Below are 14,542 nucleotides of genomic sequence, written 5' to 3'. Positions count from 1 at the left end.
TCCTGTAGTAGCAGCTCTCTTGTCTGGGTGCTCCCACTGATAAGAGTCCTACTTTACCCCACATAAAAGAGCCGGGTATCATTTCCTTACCTCTCCCCTTCCAATATATCTCCCTCTCCTTACCCTCTACACACACACGCCACTCTTATTCCCCACGACACACAATACCTGCTCTATTTGCTCCCAATTCAAGGCCAAATTGCAGGTAGAGTTACGGCAAATTTGTTTGGAGGAAGAGTCGGTGCGGGAGCAATAAGGAGCTGGAGGGGTAGAGTGGTGCGCGGGGAGGGCTGGCACAGAGCGGTCTTTATGAGCACCACTCTGCCAGCCAGAACAATGGGCCATATTCACCCAGCGCAAACGCTCAGCTTACAGGTGTTCGTGGAGAGGGGAGGCAGACGCGCACAAACACTCACGCGGACACCCACGCGCACTTGAACGAGCACATGCACACACACGCATACTCTCCGAGCTTTGTCCATTGTGCATATCCCATGAGCTGTGTCGTCTTGAATGGCCGGCCACTATTGAATACGTGTGCGATCATAAATGTAGGGCTTACAAAAGTTTACACGCATGAAAAATGAGGATTGTTTTCAACGAGGACTGTCGGCCATTGGTCATCAAACAGACAACTAATGCCATTTGTTGGTTGTGTCAAGCTGGTCTGGATGCACAAACAAAAACAAAAAAAGTATGTTTTGAAAGGCTTACTTATAGTTAAGGAAATAATACTTTAAGTATGAAATTAATGCATGATGAAAGAACACCTACGGTGTTTTCTTACACATCCCTAATGAATTTCACCAAACGGAATATCAAACAACTATGTGATACTAGCATTTTCATGCACGCTACATTTATCTCTAACATCAAGTAGCATGTCAATTTGATTTCATTTTAAACATCTATTTGATTTTATCCAAGCGAAAGCATTTACTCACCTTCATGTAGTTCATCTTTGAAACACATATTAAGATATTTTTAATGAAATCTGAGAGATTTCTGTCCCTCCATTGACAGTCTACGTAACTACCACTTTGTCGCTTCAAAAGTTTCATAAAAAGAGTTCGTAAAACAAATCCATTTGAATTTAGCAGTTTAGTCCAAAATTTCTGAAGAGACTGGATTGCTTTAAATGATGAACAGGTTTCATTTAGGCTTTTACTCATCAACTCGCACACCAGTTATGATAAATAGAAGCTCAAGCATGTTCGCTTGACGTGCGAAAACCAATGAGGTTACGCAGCACGTTTGAGCTTCCGAAAGAACCGATGAGGTTTGTTCTCGCATGTCAAGCATGTACGGTTGAGCTTCTATTTATGTTCGCTGATCAATGTTTATATGTGAATGAAATCAAATCTGTTCAACATATAAAGCAATCCAGTCTCTTCAAAAAGTTGGACTAAATCGCTTTGAAGTGACAAAGTGGGAGCTGCATGGACTTTCAAAGGAGGGACTAAAAGCTCTCAGATTTAATTTAAAATATTTTCATTTGTGTTTTGAAGATGAACAAAAGTCTCACAGGTTTGGAAGAACATAAGGGTGGGTAATTGATGAATTTTTTTTTTTTTTGAACTATCCCTTTAAGTGATCGTTCTCTAAGTTAGAGCAAGTTTTCTCTGAGACGGCCAAGTGTTTCAGTATTTTGCTGGATTTTTGGAATGAATTTGAATTTGAATGATTTTTGGAATATATCTCAAGTCTGTTTTGAACATATATAAATGGCTTGCGTATAGCTGTCTTTGCATATTAAACTAGGATCCAAGACAAGGTTTTAACACTGAAACACTTACACGCGTAGTATTTAGAGCACCAGCAAACAAAACAAAACAAAAAAAATCTTTGGAAGAGTTTCTGCAACAAAATCCCAACAACATCAACAAAAACACCAATACAACCTCAAAACCTAAGCTAAAAACAAGAACTCTAAAATGTCAAAAAGGCACAGACCTAAAAATACCAGAATAGCAAATCACAACGCTTCCCGCCGCCGCTCGCAGCTGGTTTTATCTGCGCGTCGCAAACAGCCCCTTTGCTTTGGCTAACCTTTGTGTGGCAAGCACCGGAGGTTCTGCAAGTCTTGAATGCGAAATCACCTCTGCTGGTGTCTGACTATTGTATTCTTTTGGCTTACAACTGTCAGCGGCTGACAGAACGGCACAGATGTGTGTCTCAGCGCAGCAGTGAAGGCTCACCTGAACCAGATGGCTGGTGATAAAGAAAGAAATCAGTGTGATGATTAAGAGAGCTCTTAAGGAGGGAGATTTAGAGTGCAAAGAATAACATTACCGGCTATTAAGACAGCTGTGAAGGCAATCCAAAAGTTGCAAAAACAAAAAACAACTTGTATTATTATTATTATTATTATTATTAAAGTTTTTTTTTTTTTTACTTTTGTAGTTCAGGTCAGACATTCTGAACCGAATGTGACTGCATAATATTTTTTATAATAGCATTTGAATATTAAGAACAAATGTAATGTAATTGTTTTTGTTTTTACTCTCCTCAAATCTCTTGACATTTCTTCCTCTGACATTTTCATTGATGTGTTTTTCCCCCGACAACCATGAAGAAAAAAAGGAAAAAAATGTTCAACTAAAATGTTAGCTGATCGATACAGCTGTCCCTCCACTCACGCGTGTGCCCTCGGATTCTGCTTTCGGAAGTGTACCTAAATTAAAATGTGTCAAGCAGCAAATGTTAATGGCCTACCCAGCGACACTTAAAGACACGCGAGTCCTGAAACAGACAGGGCCTACAGCAAATTATGCAGCATCACAGGCAAACATTAGCCAACATGTCCTGTGCAAGCATTTAGTCACTCGGCCCACTCAGAAAGGGTGTCCTTTTCATGAAGGTTCAACTGTCCAATTACAATCTGAAGGTGAAAGAGACGCTCGTGAATTCAGACGACTACTGAGAGGAGTGCTGGAGAATGTCAAAGACAAATGGGCAAAATTCTGGACATCTTTAACACAACAGAAGGGGAGATGAGAAATGTGTGCACGTGAACCAGTTGATCACCAGATAACCTGTCACACTACCATGTTAAAGTATTTGGGCACTTAAAATGCACTTAAAATGTTTGAAAAATCACTGCATTAGAAACAAAATATAAAGCAAAGTGGCAATTCTTTTTAAGAAACATTTTAAAGAAGAAACGCACTTTTGAAGCAATACATTTCACCAAAAAATACGATATACTGTTCAAAAATGAAGATAAATGTATCTGGACACTTTCCGGTTGTCAAATGTTAATGGATCATGTTCGTAGTTAATGTGATGAACTTACTTCAAACATATACTAAAATGACTTTGGGATTAAAATGACTTTGGGATGAATTGGTTGCAAAAATGAACTAGATTCCACTCCGGTATTTTGTTATCCAATACATGAAGAGTTTGGTTCCAAAACACCAAATTTTGATTAATTTGAGTAAAAATGTGTTTACTTTACCAAGAAGGTGGCAAGATGAAAACCACTATTTTCTGTTTCAAAGTTTCACATAGCATCTTTAGGTTATAACAACATAGAAAATTCAAATCCAGATTTTGAAACAGATTAATTTTTCAATAAATCCATGGCACTTTTTTTCTTTTTAAAAATGCAATTAATCCATTGAATCAATATAAAAGTTTTTTTCATATTGAAACTGTTGAAAATACACAACAAAGTAAGTTGACCCACATATGACAGCCTCTGAAATTGGTCAATACAAATCTTATATACAGGCACTGGACTAAAAATGCATTAAATTAGCCGGACGTCGCCACTGAACTTCTTTCACGGCGATCAGCTGTAAAATGGCTTGGTCCTGCTCGGTTTTCGTTGTCTTTGAGTAAAACAATTTAAAGTTTTTCAAAAGATCCCCTAGGGTCAATGTGTCAGCGTGACAGAAGTTTGATGCTGTCGTGTGAGAACAAGCAACAGCCGGCATTTTTCCTCCTCCTGAGTGCCTCATCTTCTTAATCTCCTCACGTAAATGATTAGATTTCGATGGCTTACGTTTCTTCCCCACCGCAGAAACCAGAACAGGTTCATCAATGCCGTCAAAATTATTAATTTTTTTGTTTGTTTGTTGATCACTAAGTACAAAGTACTAAGGAAATATGGAATAGGATGTCGGGTGTATTCAAAGCGTCACCGTTACTGTTTACAATGCGTGGAATGGTGCGCTGTGATTGGTTGAGCAGATGCATTGCATTCTGCAGAGCAGTGACACGGTCCCTTGTCACGGTTTGGAAAGAAAGGGAGAAAACATGACGGATATCGCATTTTACGTCAAATTTAAAATTTACTTTTCAATACTGACCAGATACAATACTGATTTTTGCTGAAACAATTTTTTTTTTTTTTTATGCCGTTTATCGCGTTTTGGAACCAAACTCTTCACATATTTCAATGCTCTAATATTCTATATATACACAGTTGTAATTGAAATTATTCAACCCCCACTGCAAATCAGGTTTATTGGCAAAATTTACAGACTTTCAGCTGTTTGCAAAGAACAAATCAAACAGTAATTGAAATAGATCAACACAACAAATGTTTTGATCATTGAACATTATGCTGTTATGATCTGCTGCAAACGAGATGTATATGCAAAGCTGAATTTTCATCAGCCATCCAGTCTTCAGTGTCACATGATCCTTCAGAAATCATTCTAATATGCTGATTTATTATCAATGCTGGAAACAGTTGCTACTTAATATTTGTTTTAAAACCTGTGATACTTTTTTCAGGTATCTTTGATGTAAAAAAAAAACAAAAAAACAGCATTTATTTAAAAAGGAAATATTTTCTAACAAAATATACACTATACCATTCGAAATTTTATTTTATTTTTAAAGAAATTAATACCTTTATTTAGCAGTGATAGTAAAGATTTAAATTGTTAGAAAAGATTTCTATGAATAAATGCTGTCCTTTTGAAACTTTTATTCATTAATGAATCCTGAAAAAAGCATCACATGATCCAAAAAAATATCAAGCAGCACAACTGTTTCCAACATTAAAAAAACCTGCAAATCAAATCAGCATATTAGAATTATTTTTGAATGATCAAGTGACACTGAAGACTGGAGTAATGACAAAGCATTGCCAAATCCAGCATTGCATCACAGAAATAAATTATATTTTAAAATATATTCAAAAAGAAAACTTATTTTAAATTGTAATAATATTTCACAATATTACTGTTTTTACTGTATTTTTGATCAAATAAATGCAGGCTTGATGATGTTTCAAAAACATTAAAAATAGTAATGTTTCCAAACTTTTGACCGGTACTATATATATATATATATATTCAGTGGCCGGTTGCAATATGTTAAGACTGCGTGTATTTATATATATATATATATATATAAAAAATTTTTTTTTTTTTTTTTTTTATAGCTCTAACTTGATGAAATTACATTGTGGTCAAACATAAATGTGTCCAAATACATTCTGGAGCTGCTGTATGTGACTGTTGGTGTGGTTGAATGCATACTGGTCCTTACCAGAAAGGCACAGATGCTCCTCTGAGGAGACTCCCACTCAAAGCAGCTGTTGATAAAGCAGCCAGCATTGAGCAGGAACATGATACAGCGCCTCATTCTGTTGAAGTTCTGCAGCAGCATCTGAGTGTCAGAACAACAGACAGCATTTCACAAATCACATTGATTCCCAAAGATTTAAAAAATAAGGACAATTTCATTATTTATTATTTATACTTCATGCACTACTGTTCAAATGTTTTGAAAGAAATACATTTTATTCAGCAAGGATGCATGAAATTGATCAAAAGTGACAGTAAAGACATTTATAATGTTATAAAAGACTTTTATGAATGAATGCTGTTTATATGAACTTGCTGTTTATCAAGGAATAATGGAAGAATTTTCATTTTAATTAACTAAAATGAACAAAGATTAACAAATACAGTATCAAATGTATTGTTCATGGTTAATTCATGTTAGTTATACATTAACTAATGTTAACAAATGAGACCTTATTGTAAAGTGTTAAAAAATAAAAAAAAATAAAAAACACCACTAAAATAACTGACTTTCAACAGTTAGTAGGAGAAACTACTTTAAGTTTGTTGTTAAGGCATAACACCAAAAATATGATACTAGAGCGAAATAATGCAGTAAATAAGAGAAATCCAAACCATATTTATTTGGGATTTTGTAGGAGCATAACAAGAATTATGGATTTTTTTGTCATGCCTCTAATAAAATTGTCTTTTTCATGATTCTGCGAGCGGGTGAACTGCAAATGACCGCTGCTTCCTGTGTTCACAGGAAGATCAAACGCTCCTGGTCGCATAATGGCTTTATAATGCTACGGCTTTGATCATGGTAACTATCCACATTTACTGTGGTGAAGTGTAGGATTCGGGCCATGCCTTTAAAGTAGGCAATTTTGTTTTTCATTTGGGACTAATCAGAGTACATGTGAGGTGAAATACAATATCAAACTACTAAAGAATAAAATATGTCTGAGATGTTAGACAAAATGAGCTTCAACGGTTATGAAGGGGACAGTATCGAGAAGCAAATCTTGTGGAGATAGATTTGATATGTTGCCCTCGCCATTCAGCCTTTCTCGTCTCGCTCACAAACAGTTTAGATGGGGGGCAAATTCACACCGAAAAGTGCAGAGTGGGCACTTTCTAGCTTGCATTCAGCGGCGCTTTATTGCGTGACAGATAGAGTGTGTCTGTGTGTGTGTGTTTGTTCCAAGCAGTGTCTCAGTGACAGGTCTGATTTGGGACAACCCCTACAATTCAGCTCTTTGTCAGGGATGGGGGGAGACATTGAACAGGGTGACAAAAAGAAGCACAGCAGAAGAACCACTGAGGTCCAAACTAAAGGATGGCCAATCTACTTATGCACCCCCAGCGTTGACAGCTTGACATTTCTATTCAGCACCTCCAGAAGAGAAGGAAGAGACAAGGAGAAAGAGCTAGAGAGAGGGAGAAGACGAGGAGAAAGATGCTGCTGTCTACGACTGGTGTTGGGGCGGATTTTATTAATATCTTCAACAAAGGTGTGATTAAAGCGTTCTTGTTACCTGTTTGGACACCCGCGGCTCCTCTTCGATGTATTTCTGCTCGATGGGAATCAAAGTTCTCATGCCGGCTTTCACCTGCAACATATAAACTAATTGAATGTAACAGTCCACCATCGAGTTCAAGATGTGAACGTGATCACGTTAACGATCTAATCATATTTCAAGACATCCCTCCATTTCACACACTCCACACCACACCACGCCATGTGACGCTCTCTCACACTCCCGCCTAAAATGGCGGACGGACACACACAGCGGTACACAGACGCACAAATAAAAGGCTGAGGAAAGGGGAGTCTTCAGTAATTAAAAGAGAGAATAAGGACGGGGACAGACAGCCCGGGAGAAGCTGAAGAGAACGAGCAGATAAAGAAGTGAAAAACGCAAGAAAAAAGCAAGCGAGAAAAAGAGAGTGGGACTTACAATGTTATAAATCACGTCTATTTCGAGAAAGATGACCCCTTTGGTTGGCCCTGTCAGTTCCTTGCTTTTCAAGGCGTAAGCTTTGCGTTCTCCATTTTGGATCTGCGGGAGAGGGACATGACAGCCGTCTGTCTGGCAATACCCAGCTGAATACACTCTTCATGTGACCTCTGAACCCCAGCTGCTGCATCTGACAGAGAGCCCAAAACAACTGTGGCGGCTCTGACAAGTACCTGTTCATTACGGCCCGACCACTGTCAGCCGCAAATTAACTATCCTGGGGAATCAGCCTGGGAGCGCACATTGCGTCCCCCCTCATCTTTTCTTTTCTTCTCTGTTTTTGTTAGTAGGCTTCTTTTTTGTGTGTGTTTTTCTCACTTACACATCTTACTCTATGATTACTCAAATCAATAAATGTTAGAAACATGCCATGTTGGTCTTTTTTTTTCCATTCTATTTTTTTTTTTTACTTTGTGTTTTTCTCACTTTCACATCTTACACTATGATAACTAAAACCAATAAAGTTTAGGCACATTATGCTGGTCTAGAAATTGTATGCTTTTTAAAAACTTTTGTTGTGTTTTCTTACTTTTACATCTTACTCTATGATTACTAAAATCAATAAAAGTGAGATACACACCATGTTTGTTTTTCAAAGAATTTATTAAGAAAAAATCTTTCTTTTTTGTACTTTTCCCCAATCTCAAACTGATTCATTGTTGTAAGTGAAAGCCTGCGAGCTCAGGACTTACGTTTAACAACGGTATAGCCACTTTGCCCAAGAAGTCGGCACTTCGGTCTCTGTCCTCGTCATAGACAGTCACCTCTAAGACTGAGTGGATGTCTTTCACATTGCTAGTTGAAGAAAAAAAAAAAAAAAGAGGTAGGTGAAGAAGTCATTGACTAATATTAAACACTGAAAAGATCCTTCAAGTCATGACAAAAAAATGTGATTCATCTAAATCCTTGGTGACAATCTCCATTGTGCTGGGGTTAAAAAAAGATGCTGCAATTCTCCATTTGAAATGCTATCTTTGAAAAGTAGGCTAAAGAGGAGAAGTCTAATGAAAGAAAATGAGGTTATTCTTTAAGAGATGAGCGCTCCAAGGAGAGGCTAGATTACCCAGCTTTCCCTGGGAATTCACAAATGAATTTCCAGCCGTGAAGATTGAAAGATTATGAAAAAAAAACATCAATGGAACAACCTCTAGATATCGAACTAATATAAGAAATTATGTATGGCACATTATCAAACGGCACAATGGTTGTACTTGCAGAGGGAGTGTAATCTCGAACAAAAGTTCATTTCCTTCTTAAAGTACAAAGTTTACTTATGTCACATTTCCAACTACCAATACAAAGCTTAATTAAATAATCGCGACTACATTATCCTGTGATCCTCAGCTCTCAGGTGTATCTCTATAAATCATCGAGCTCATCAATACAGAATTTATAATTAAGTTTTTCAATATAATGGGTAAAAATTCTCATAGATATTTTCATTTTTTTCTTTTTATTTGGTTTACAATTGCATATGAGATATCATTTTAAACATACATTAAAAATGTAATTATTGGCAAATAAATCATTATTTAGAATTATAATATCCATGTATACCTAAAAAATATTTTGATTTATTTTTATAAATCAGTATTTTATATACTTCTATCAGCATTGTAGTGTGCTTAAAAATACATCATCATTTGGTAGACTATAAATATGTGATTATATGCAAATGCAAGCACTCTCGCAGTTGTATATATGCGATCTTGACACTTACAACGTGAAGACTTTGTTCCACTCTGGGTTGAGGTTTTTGTACACGGTATGCGTCTGTAACCGATCGTTGCTGAGCTCCACTACACAGAAGGGGTCACTCTTGCCTGTGAGGGACACACACACACACACACATTAATTTTATCAGTTTCATTGTATTTACCGTGGTGTAATCCACTGGGTGGTGTGCTAGGGGGAATAACTTCCTGATAAAGGTGATGGGGCAACGAGCCTGAAGGGCCGGATCAAACTGCACTGCTGTCTTTACCCAGACTAAAGCTTTAGGTGCAACTTATCACAGAGCTGATTTGATATATTCATTTTGCCCCAGTGTGGCGTGGTTTCCTGTTGTTACACCGACACAGTGGTTTGCACACAGGTAGATAAGCATTTCAGCCTTTGCGCTGCCCTAGAGCACTGTGAGGACATCTCTATCTCTGTCTGGTGTGAACACACACACACACACACAGCTGGTTCCAGACGGAGGGCAGACGGGGATGATGACTTAAATACAAATGGTCTGAATGTGGGAAATTTGTAGAAAACTTTCCAAGTGGGGACCGTTGTAAATATGAGTCTGTTTCCAGTTGCTGACAGGGCATTACACTTTCACATTAATAAATTAAAAAGCTTGAAGTGAGAGATCTTTTTCTTTTTATCATTATATTTTTTTAAAGTACAATAGAATATTTCAGTCATGTACAAAATACATTATTATAAGAAGCCGACTCTAGAGACATATTTATGTAATCCGCTGTCCTACATGCTTTGAAATCAACTATTAATATACACATGTAAATAAATGTTCGTAATTTAAAGGAATATTGTTCTCAGCCAAAACTTAAACAACAAACTCTTCATATTAGCTTTGATCTAAACTTTTAGTCATTAAATAAACCTCCAAACAAAACAATTGGGAGCAATTTTGTTGTTTGTTGCAGAACAGAATTTTTAAAAGCTGGGGCAAAAAAAGAAACACATTCATAATGGTACTTTTATTTCAAAATGGCTTTGCAACATGTGCAGCAAACTTAAACTGCAATACAGAATAATTCAATTTCCTGCATGTGAATAACAGAAGCAAAGACATTTAGTTGGCAAGTAAAATAAACGTCAGAGTGATCAATGGAAAGTCCTTGCTGTCACCAAGCATATCAATTTCAGGGATATATTGATCTTTATTGATCTATAGGCTATTGGATATATTGAGTTTTTTTTTTCTTTATTTATATATAATCAGTATTGTATTTAAATGTGATGATTACACTATTATGTGTCTGATTTAATCAAATTAGTTGACAAAATTTACTACCGCAATCTGGACGGTGAATTTCAGTTTACAGAAAAAAGCATGTGTAGTATATTGTATAATATACTGTATTTGTAAGGAAAACATTCAGCAAAACTGGTTTCAAAAATACATTTTGGAGATAAAAATAAGATTATATATATTAATGTTTGTAAAAAGAATAATAAAAAAAATCTTGCTCCTATTTTCAATCAGCTTTAGCACTCGTTTACAATTTATGCACACAAATACTTAATTTGCCATGACTGACAGTAATTGTGAATATTTTCAGCATTCAAAAATAATTTGCATCTGTTTAAATGAATGTATATTGATAGGCGCAGGAATGTACAACCCTATTCAATATCCTCGCGGTGACACTCGGTCATCCTCGGCGACAAACTACTACGTGTTGGTGAGGCAGCTGTCTGAGCAAATTACACGCTTTGCACTGAATGAAACTTTGACTCCCCAGGTGTGGCCGAGCAGACACTGTCTGTGGGTTAATTCTGGGCAAATCCTCACAGACCGCCGAGATGAGTTCAACCTCATTCCGGCTGCAATTTGATGAGTGCGGCACGCTGACGTACAAAACGGTAATTACATTTTTCAAGTCTGGAAGGCGTTTTAAATTAAATGCAGGAACTGTGTTAAGCAGAAAGGAGCATTTAACCGGCCATAGGATTATCATATACAAACACACTGATGGCAGTGAGGGCAGAACAGTTCCTACTGTTGTTTGAAAACTGGTTGTTAATGAAATTGCCGACCGGCAGAGCAATGTCTGCATCTGAAGTGATCTATGTTAAGTATTGAGTGGGTCTATTCAGAAGGAAAGCAGTCTCCTGTCCCTAAATACTGTTGGTTTTACACACTGTCACCATTTATCCTGCTGGCCTGGAGTGGAGGCACTCCAGATAAAAGCCTCAATTAATTACAATGAAAAACAGACAGAAAGGAGGGGTGGGACAAAAAAAAAAAAAAACACACCACACTCGGTGATGCAAGAAAGAGAACTAAGATTTCCCTCTCTTTTTCTTTCCCTCTCGCCCACATTATCTTTTATGTCCACTCTCCTTCCACTTTTCCCGGACTCTCCCTGTCTCCAGTGAGCTCTCTATTAGAGAAGGCACTGTTCCGTGGCCCGTAACCTTGTTGGCTGACACCTCGGTGCCAGGGCCGATTGAGACGGTGAGTCCGTGAGCGAGCTGGGGCTCTTAGAAAAGCTTTGTGCGCCGGCGCTTTGTGGCGGGAGAGGAGTGTGAAATCAGAGCTCATGAGGAGGCCGCGGTTCCCCAGGGAACGCCAGACCGTGCTACGAGGTCAACGTAGTGGGCCGGACTCCCGGAGAGGAGCGAGTAAAAGGGTGATTGCAGAACTGTGCGGGAAGGGGGAGGCTGAAGGGTGTGAGGGGGAGGGGGGAGGGGGGGTGTTCTGCCATTGAGCATGTCTTAATTAAAGGCGTCGATTAGCCGATTAGAGAGGCGGCGAACGCAAAGCGCTTAGCGGAGAGGAACCTCGCGAGATGCTCCACCTTAAGAGTGACGGTGCTAATGACCTCTACGTCTCTCACTCTCTCCCTCCGTCTTTTCGCTCTTTCTCGCTCCAGTTTATTGCTGCCGCCTCGCACCTCGTCTGCAAACGATTGTGCGGCCTTGATTAATATTCTTGTGCTGCAATTCTCAGCTTCGTTTCCCACACAAGTGGTCAAATCAAACTGAGGACTGACATTGCCTGCAAAACTTTCAAAGCTAAACAAATAGCTTTTAATGTTAAAACACTGCCAATTCTAGGTTTGACCAATGGTAGATGTTTCAGAGTGTTTATACAGCACTTTATACAGTGAATACAACCATTATTTTTGCAATTGTGCTTGGTGACACTAGTGGTGGAGAAATTACACACTACATATTTTAATAAAGAATTTAAAAAGTAATGTGGGTTTGTAGCAACGTAAGGGTGCATAAATAATTTTTTTTTTTTTTGGGTGAACTACAGTACACAACAATTTATGCTAAGAATTTTTAAAAAGCAGTCTTCTATGCTCACCAAGGCTGCATTTATTTGATCAAAAATACAGAAAAAACGTTAATTTCGTGCAATATCATTACAATGTAAAATAACAGTTTTCTATTTTAATATATTATGATTATATTTTAATAGCTTTTAAAATGTATTTTATCCATGTGATGGTAAAGCTGAATTTTCAGCATCATTACTCTAGCCTTCAGTGTCACATGATCCTTCAGAAATCATTATAATATGCTGATTTGGAGCTCAAGAAACATTTCTTATTATTATTAATGTTGAAAACAGTTGTGCTGGTTAGTATTTTTGTGGAAAAGTATTTTTGTGTAGTTTTTCAGGATTCTTTGATTAATAGAAAGCATTTGTTTGAAACAGAAATATTTTGTAACACTATAACTTGATCAATTTAAAGCATCGCTGCTAAGTAAAGTATTAATTTTTTTTCTTTCTTTTTTATACAAACAAATCGTACTGACTCTTAAACTTTTTAAAGGTGGTGTATTACTTTAAGCACAGTTAAAAGGCACACATAAATATCTTCATTTGAATATAACACAAAGCATCTGGTTCAGTTGCAATGAGGTCACAGTCTCAAAACAAATGGCAAAAAAAGAACAAAAAAAACAAATCTAATACATTTAGATTTTAATTCTAGTGTAGTATTAATGAATGACTCAAGGTGAGTGTGTTTGTTAATGTCACACTCCGACTCCGAATAAGAATCAATTGACTACCATCTCCGATCCTTTTTTTTTCAACTTGATAATTCATAGTGCCAGAAACTAGGCCTGTCCACTGCAGACCTAATTAAAAGTAAGAATTAATGGAAACCAGAGCAGACTCACACACACACAAAAAAAAAAAAAAAAAAAAAAAAAACCTTTAAGAGGCACAGTGATCTCAGAAGCCAACAATCCATTAGCACAGAGCAGAATGCAATATTATCAGCCTCCTGCTGACCATTCCAAGGGAAATGATAGTCTTTATCAGTAACTACGGAAACCGGAGTGAGAAATCATATGTCAGGATAACTATATGTGTGTGTGTGTGTGTGTGTGTGTGTGGGAGGGTTTTCCTTACCTGTAACATCAGCTGCCATCAGCCCCTCCGCTCGGATCACCTTCACCTGCACCATGCCCACATCTTTAATATTGTTAAAGGATCTGAGAAGACTCTGTTGAGGTCAAAGAGGGGGAAAAAGCATTTGAGAGTATATGAGACTCCATATCCACACAGCTAAGGAAATACAATGCTGAGAAGCATCTGAACATTTAAGTCGCTTAAAAATAAATGCATTTCAAAGCACACAATAACACAATATTAAAGAAAAGGCATCTTCAAACAAATGTTGCTAGATCTTTTCTTAGCACTAACTTCGCTTGCTTGTGTTTGTGCTATATATATATCAGTAAAATACATTAAATAACACTTTGTAATATAATTATGAAATGACATTTGTTTTATACTGTAAAGACAATTTGACATTTTGAAGTGTGGCATAATTGTCCAAATACTTTTTTCACGGCTAGCATAAATACTTTGTGTTTTTTTTAAAGCTCAAGAAAACGTACTACTTACGGAATTAAAATTATATAAATATTAAACAAAAATCAGTCAACTAGAATACATTTGTCTAGAGGTCCGATACATGAATATTCCCTTGTTCTACGTAGACGCATGATTTAGAACAAATACAGATGCATTTAAAATACAAATGCATATAAAATGGTATTAGTGAGAAGAGGAAAAGAAATGAACAAAACAAAATAAAATAAAAATGAATAAAACAGTCAAACCCAAGTTATATCAATTCACTATCAGAGTGCATGTGTGTCCATACTCACATCCATGTTCCTCCAAAAAATAATTTCTTATTCTAGTCATTCAGTTTCAGATAACTAATAACTGTGAGCAATTAAGCGAAAAGTAAAACAGAAAATACTAGCAGAGACGCCACTAAT

At 37.0% G+C, this 14,542-nt stretch overlaps 1 protein-coding gene across 9 annotated transcripts in view; it reads right to left on the bottom strand.

Annotated features, from left to right (window-relative positions):
* mctp1a (multiple C2 domains, transmembrane 1a) overlaps window positions 1-14,542 on the bottom strand; it is a 187,207-nt gene that overhangs the window by 46,784 nt on the left and 125,881 nt on the right. For all 9 annotated transcript variants that reach the window (XM_084412900.1, XM_084412902.1, XM_084412901.1 and 6 more), the window contains 6 exons: window positions 13,662-13,755; window positions 9,270-9,372; window positions 8,242-8,344; window positions 7,490-7,591; window positions 7,067-7,141; window positions 5,509-5,628 (listed from right to left, as the gene is read on the bottom strand). In XM_084412900.1, the coding sequence (XP_084269026.1) occupies window positions 5,509-5,628; window positions 7,067-7,141; window positions 7,490-7,591; window positions 8,242-8,344; window positions 9,270-9,372; window positions 13,662-13,755 (597 nt within the window). The remainder of the gene's footprint in view (window positions 1-5,508; window positions 5,629-7,066; window positions 7,142-7,489; window positions 7,592-8,241; window positions 8,345-9,269; window positions 9,373-13,661; window positions 13,756-14,542) is intronic.

Source organism: Rutilus rutilus, assembly GCF_951802725.1.
Source record: "Rutilus rutilus genome assembly, chromosome: 7".
In the NCBI taxonomy this organism is placed as follows: domain Eukaryota; kingdom Metazoa; phylum Chordata; class Actinopteri; order Cypriniformes; family Leuciscidae; genus Rutilus; species Rutilus rutilus.
Note: the sequence above shows the minus strand (reverse complement) of the source record. Positions and strands in the feature narration are given on the sequence as shown.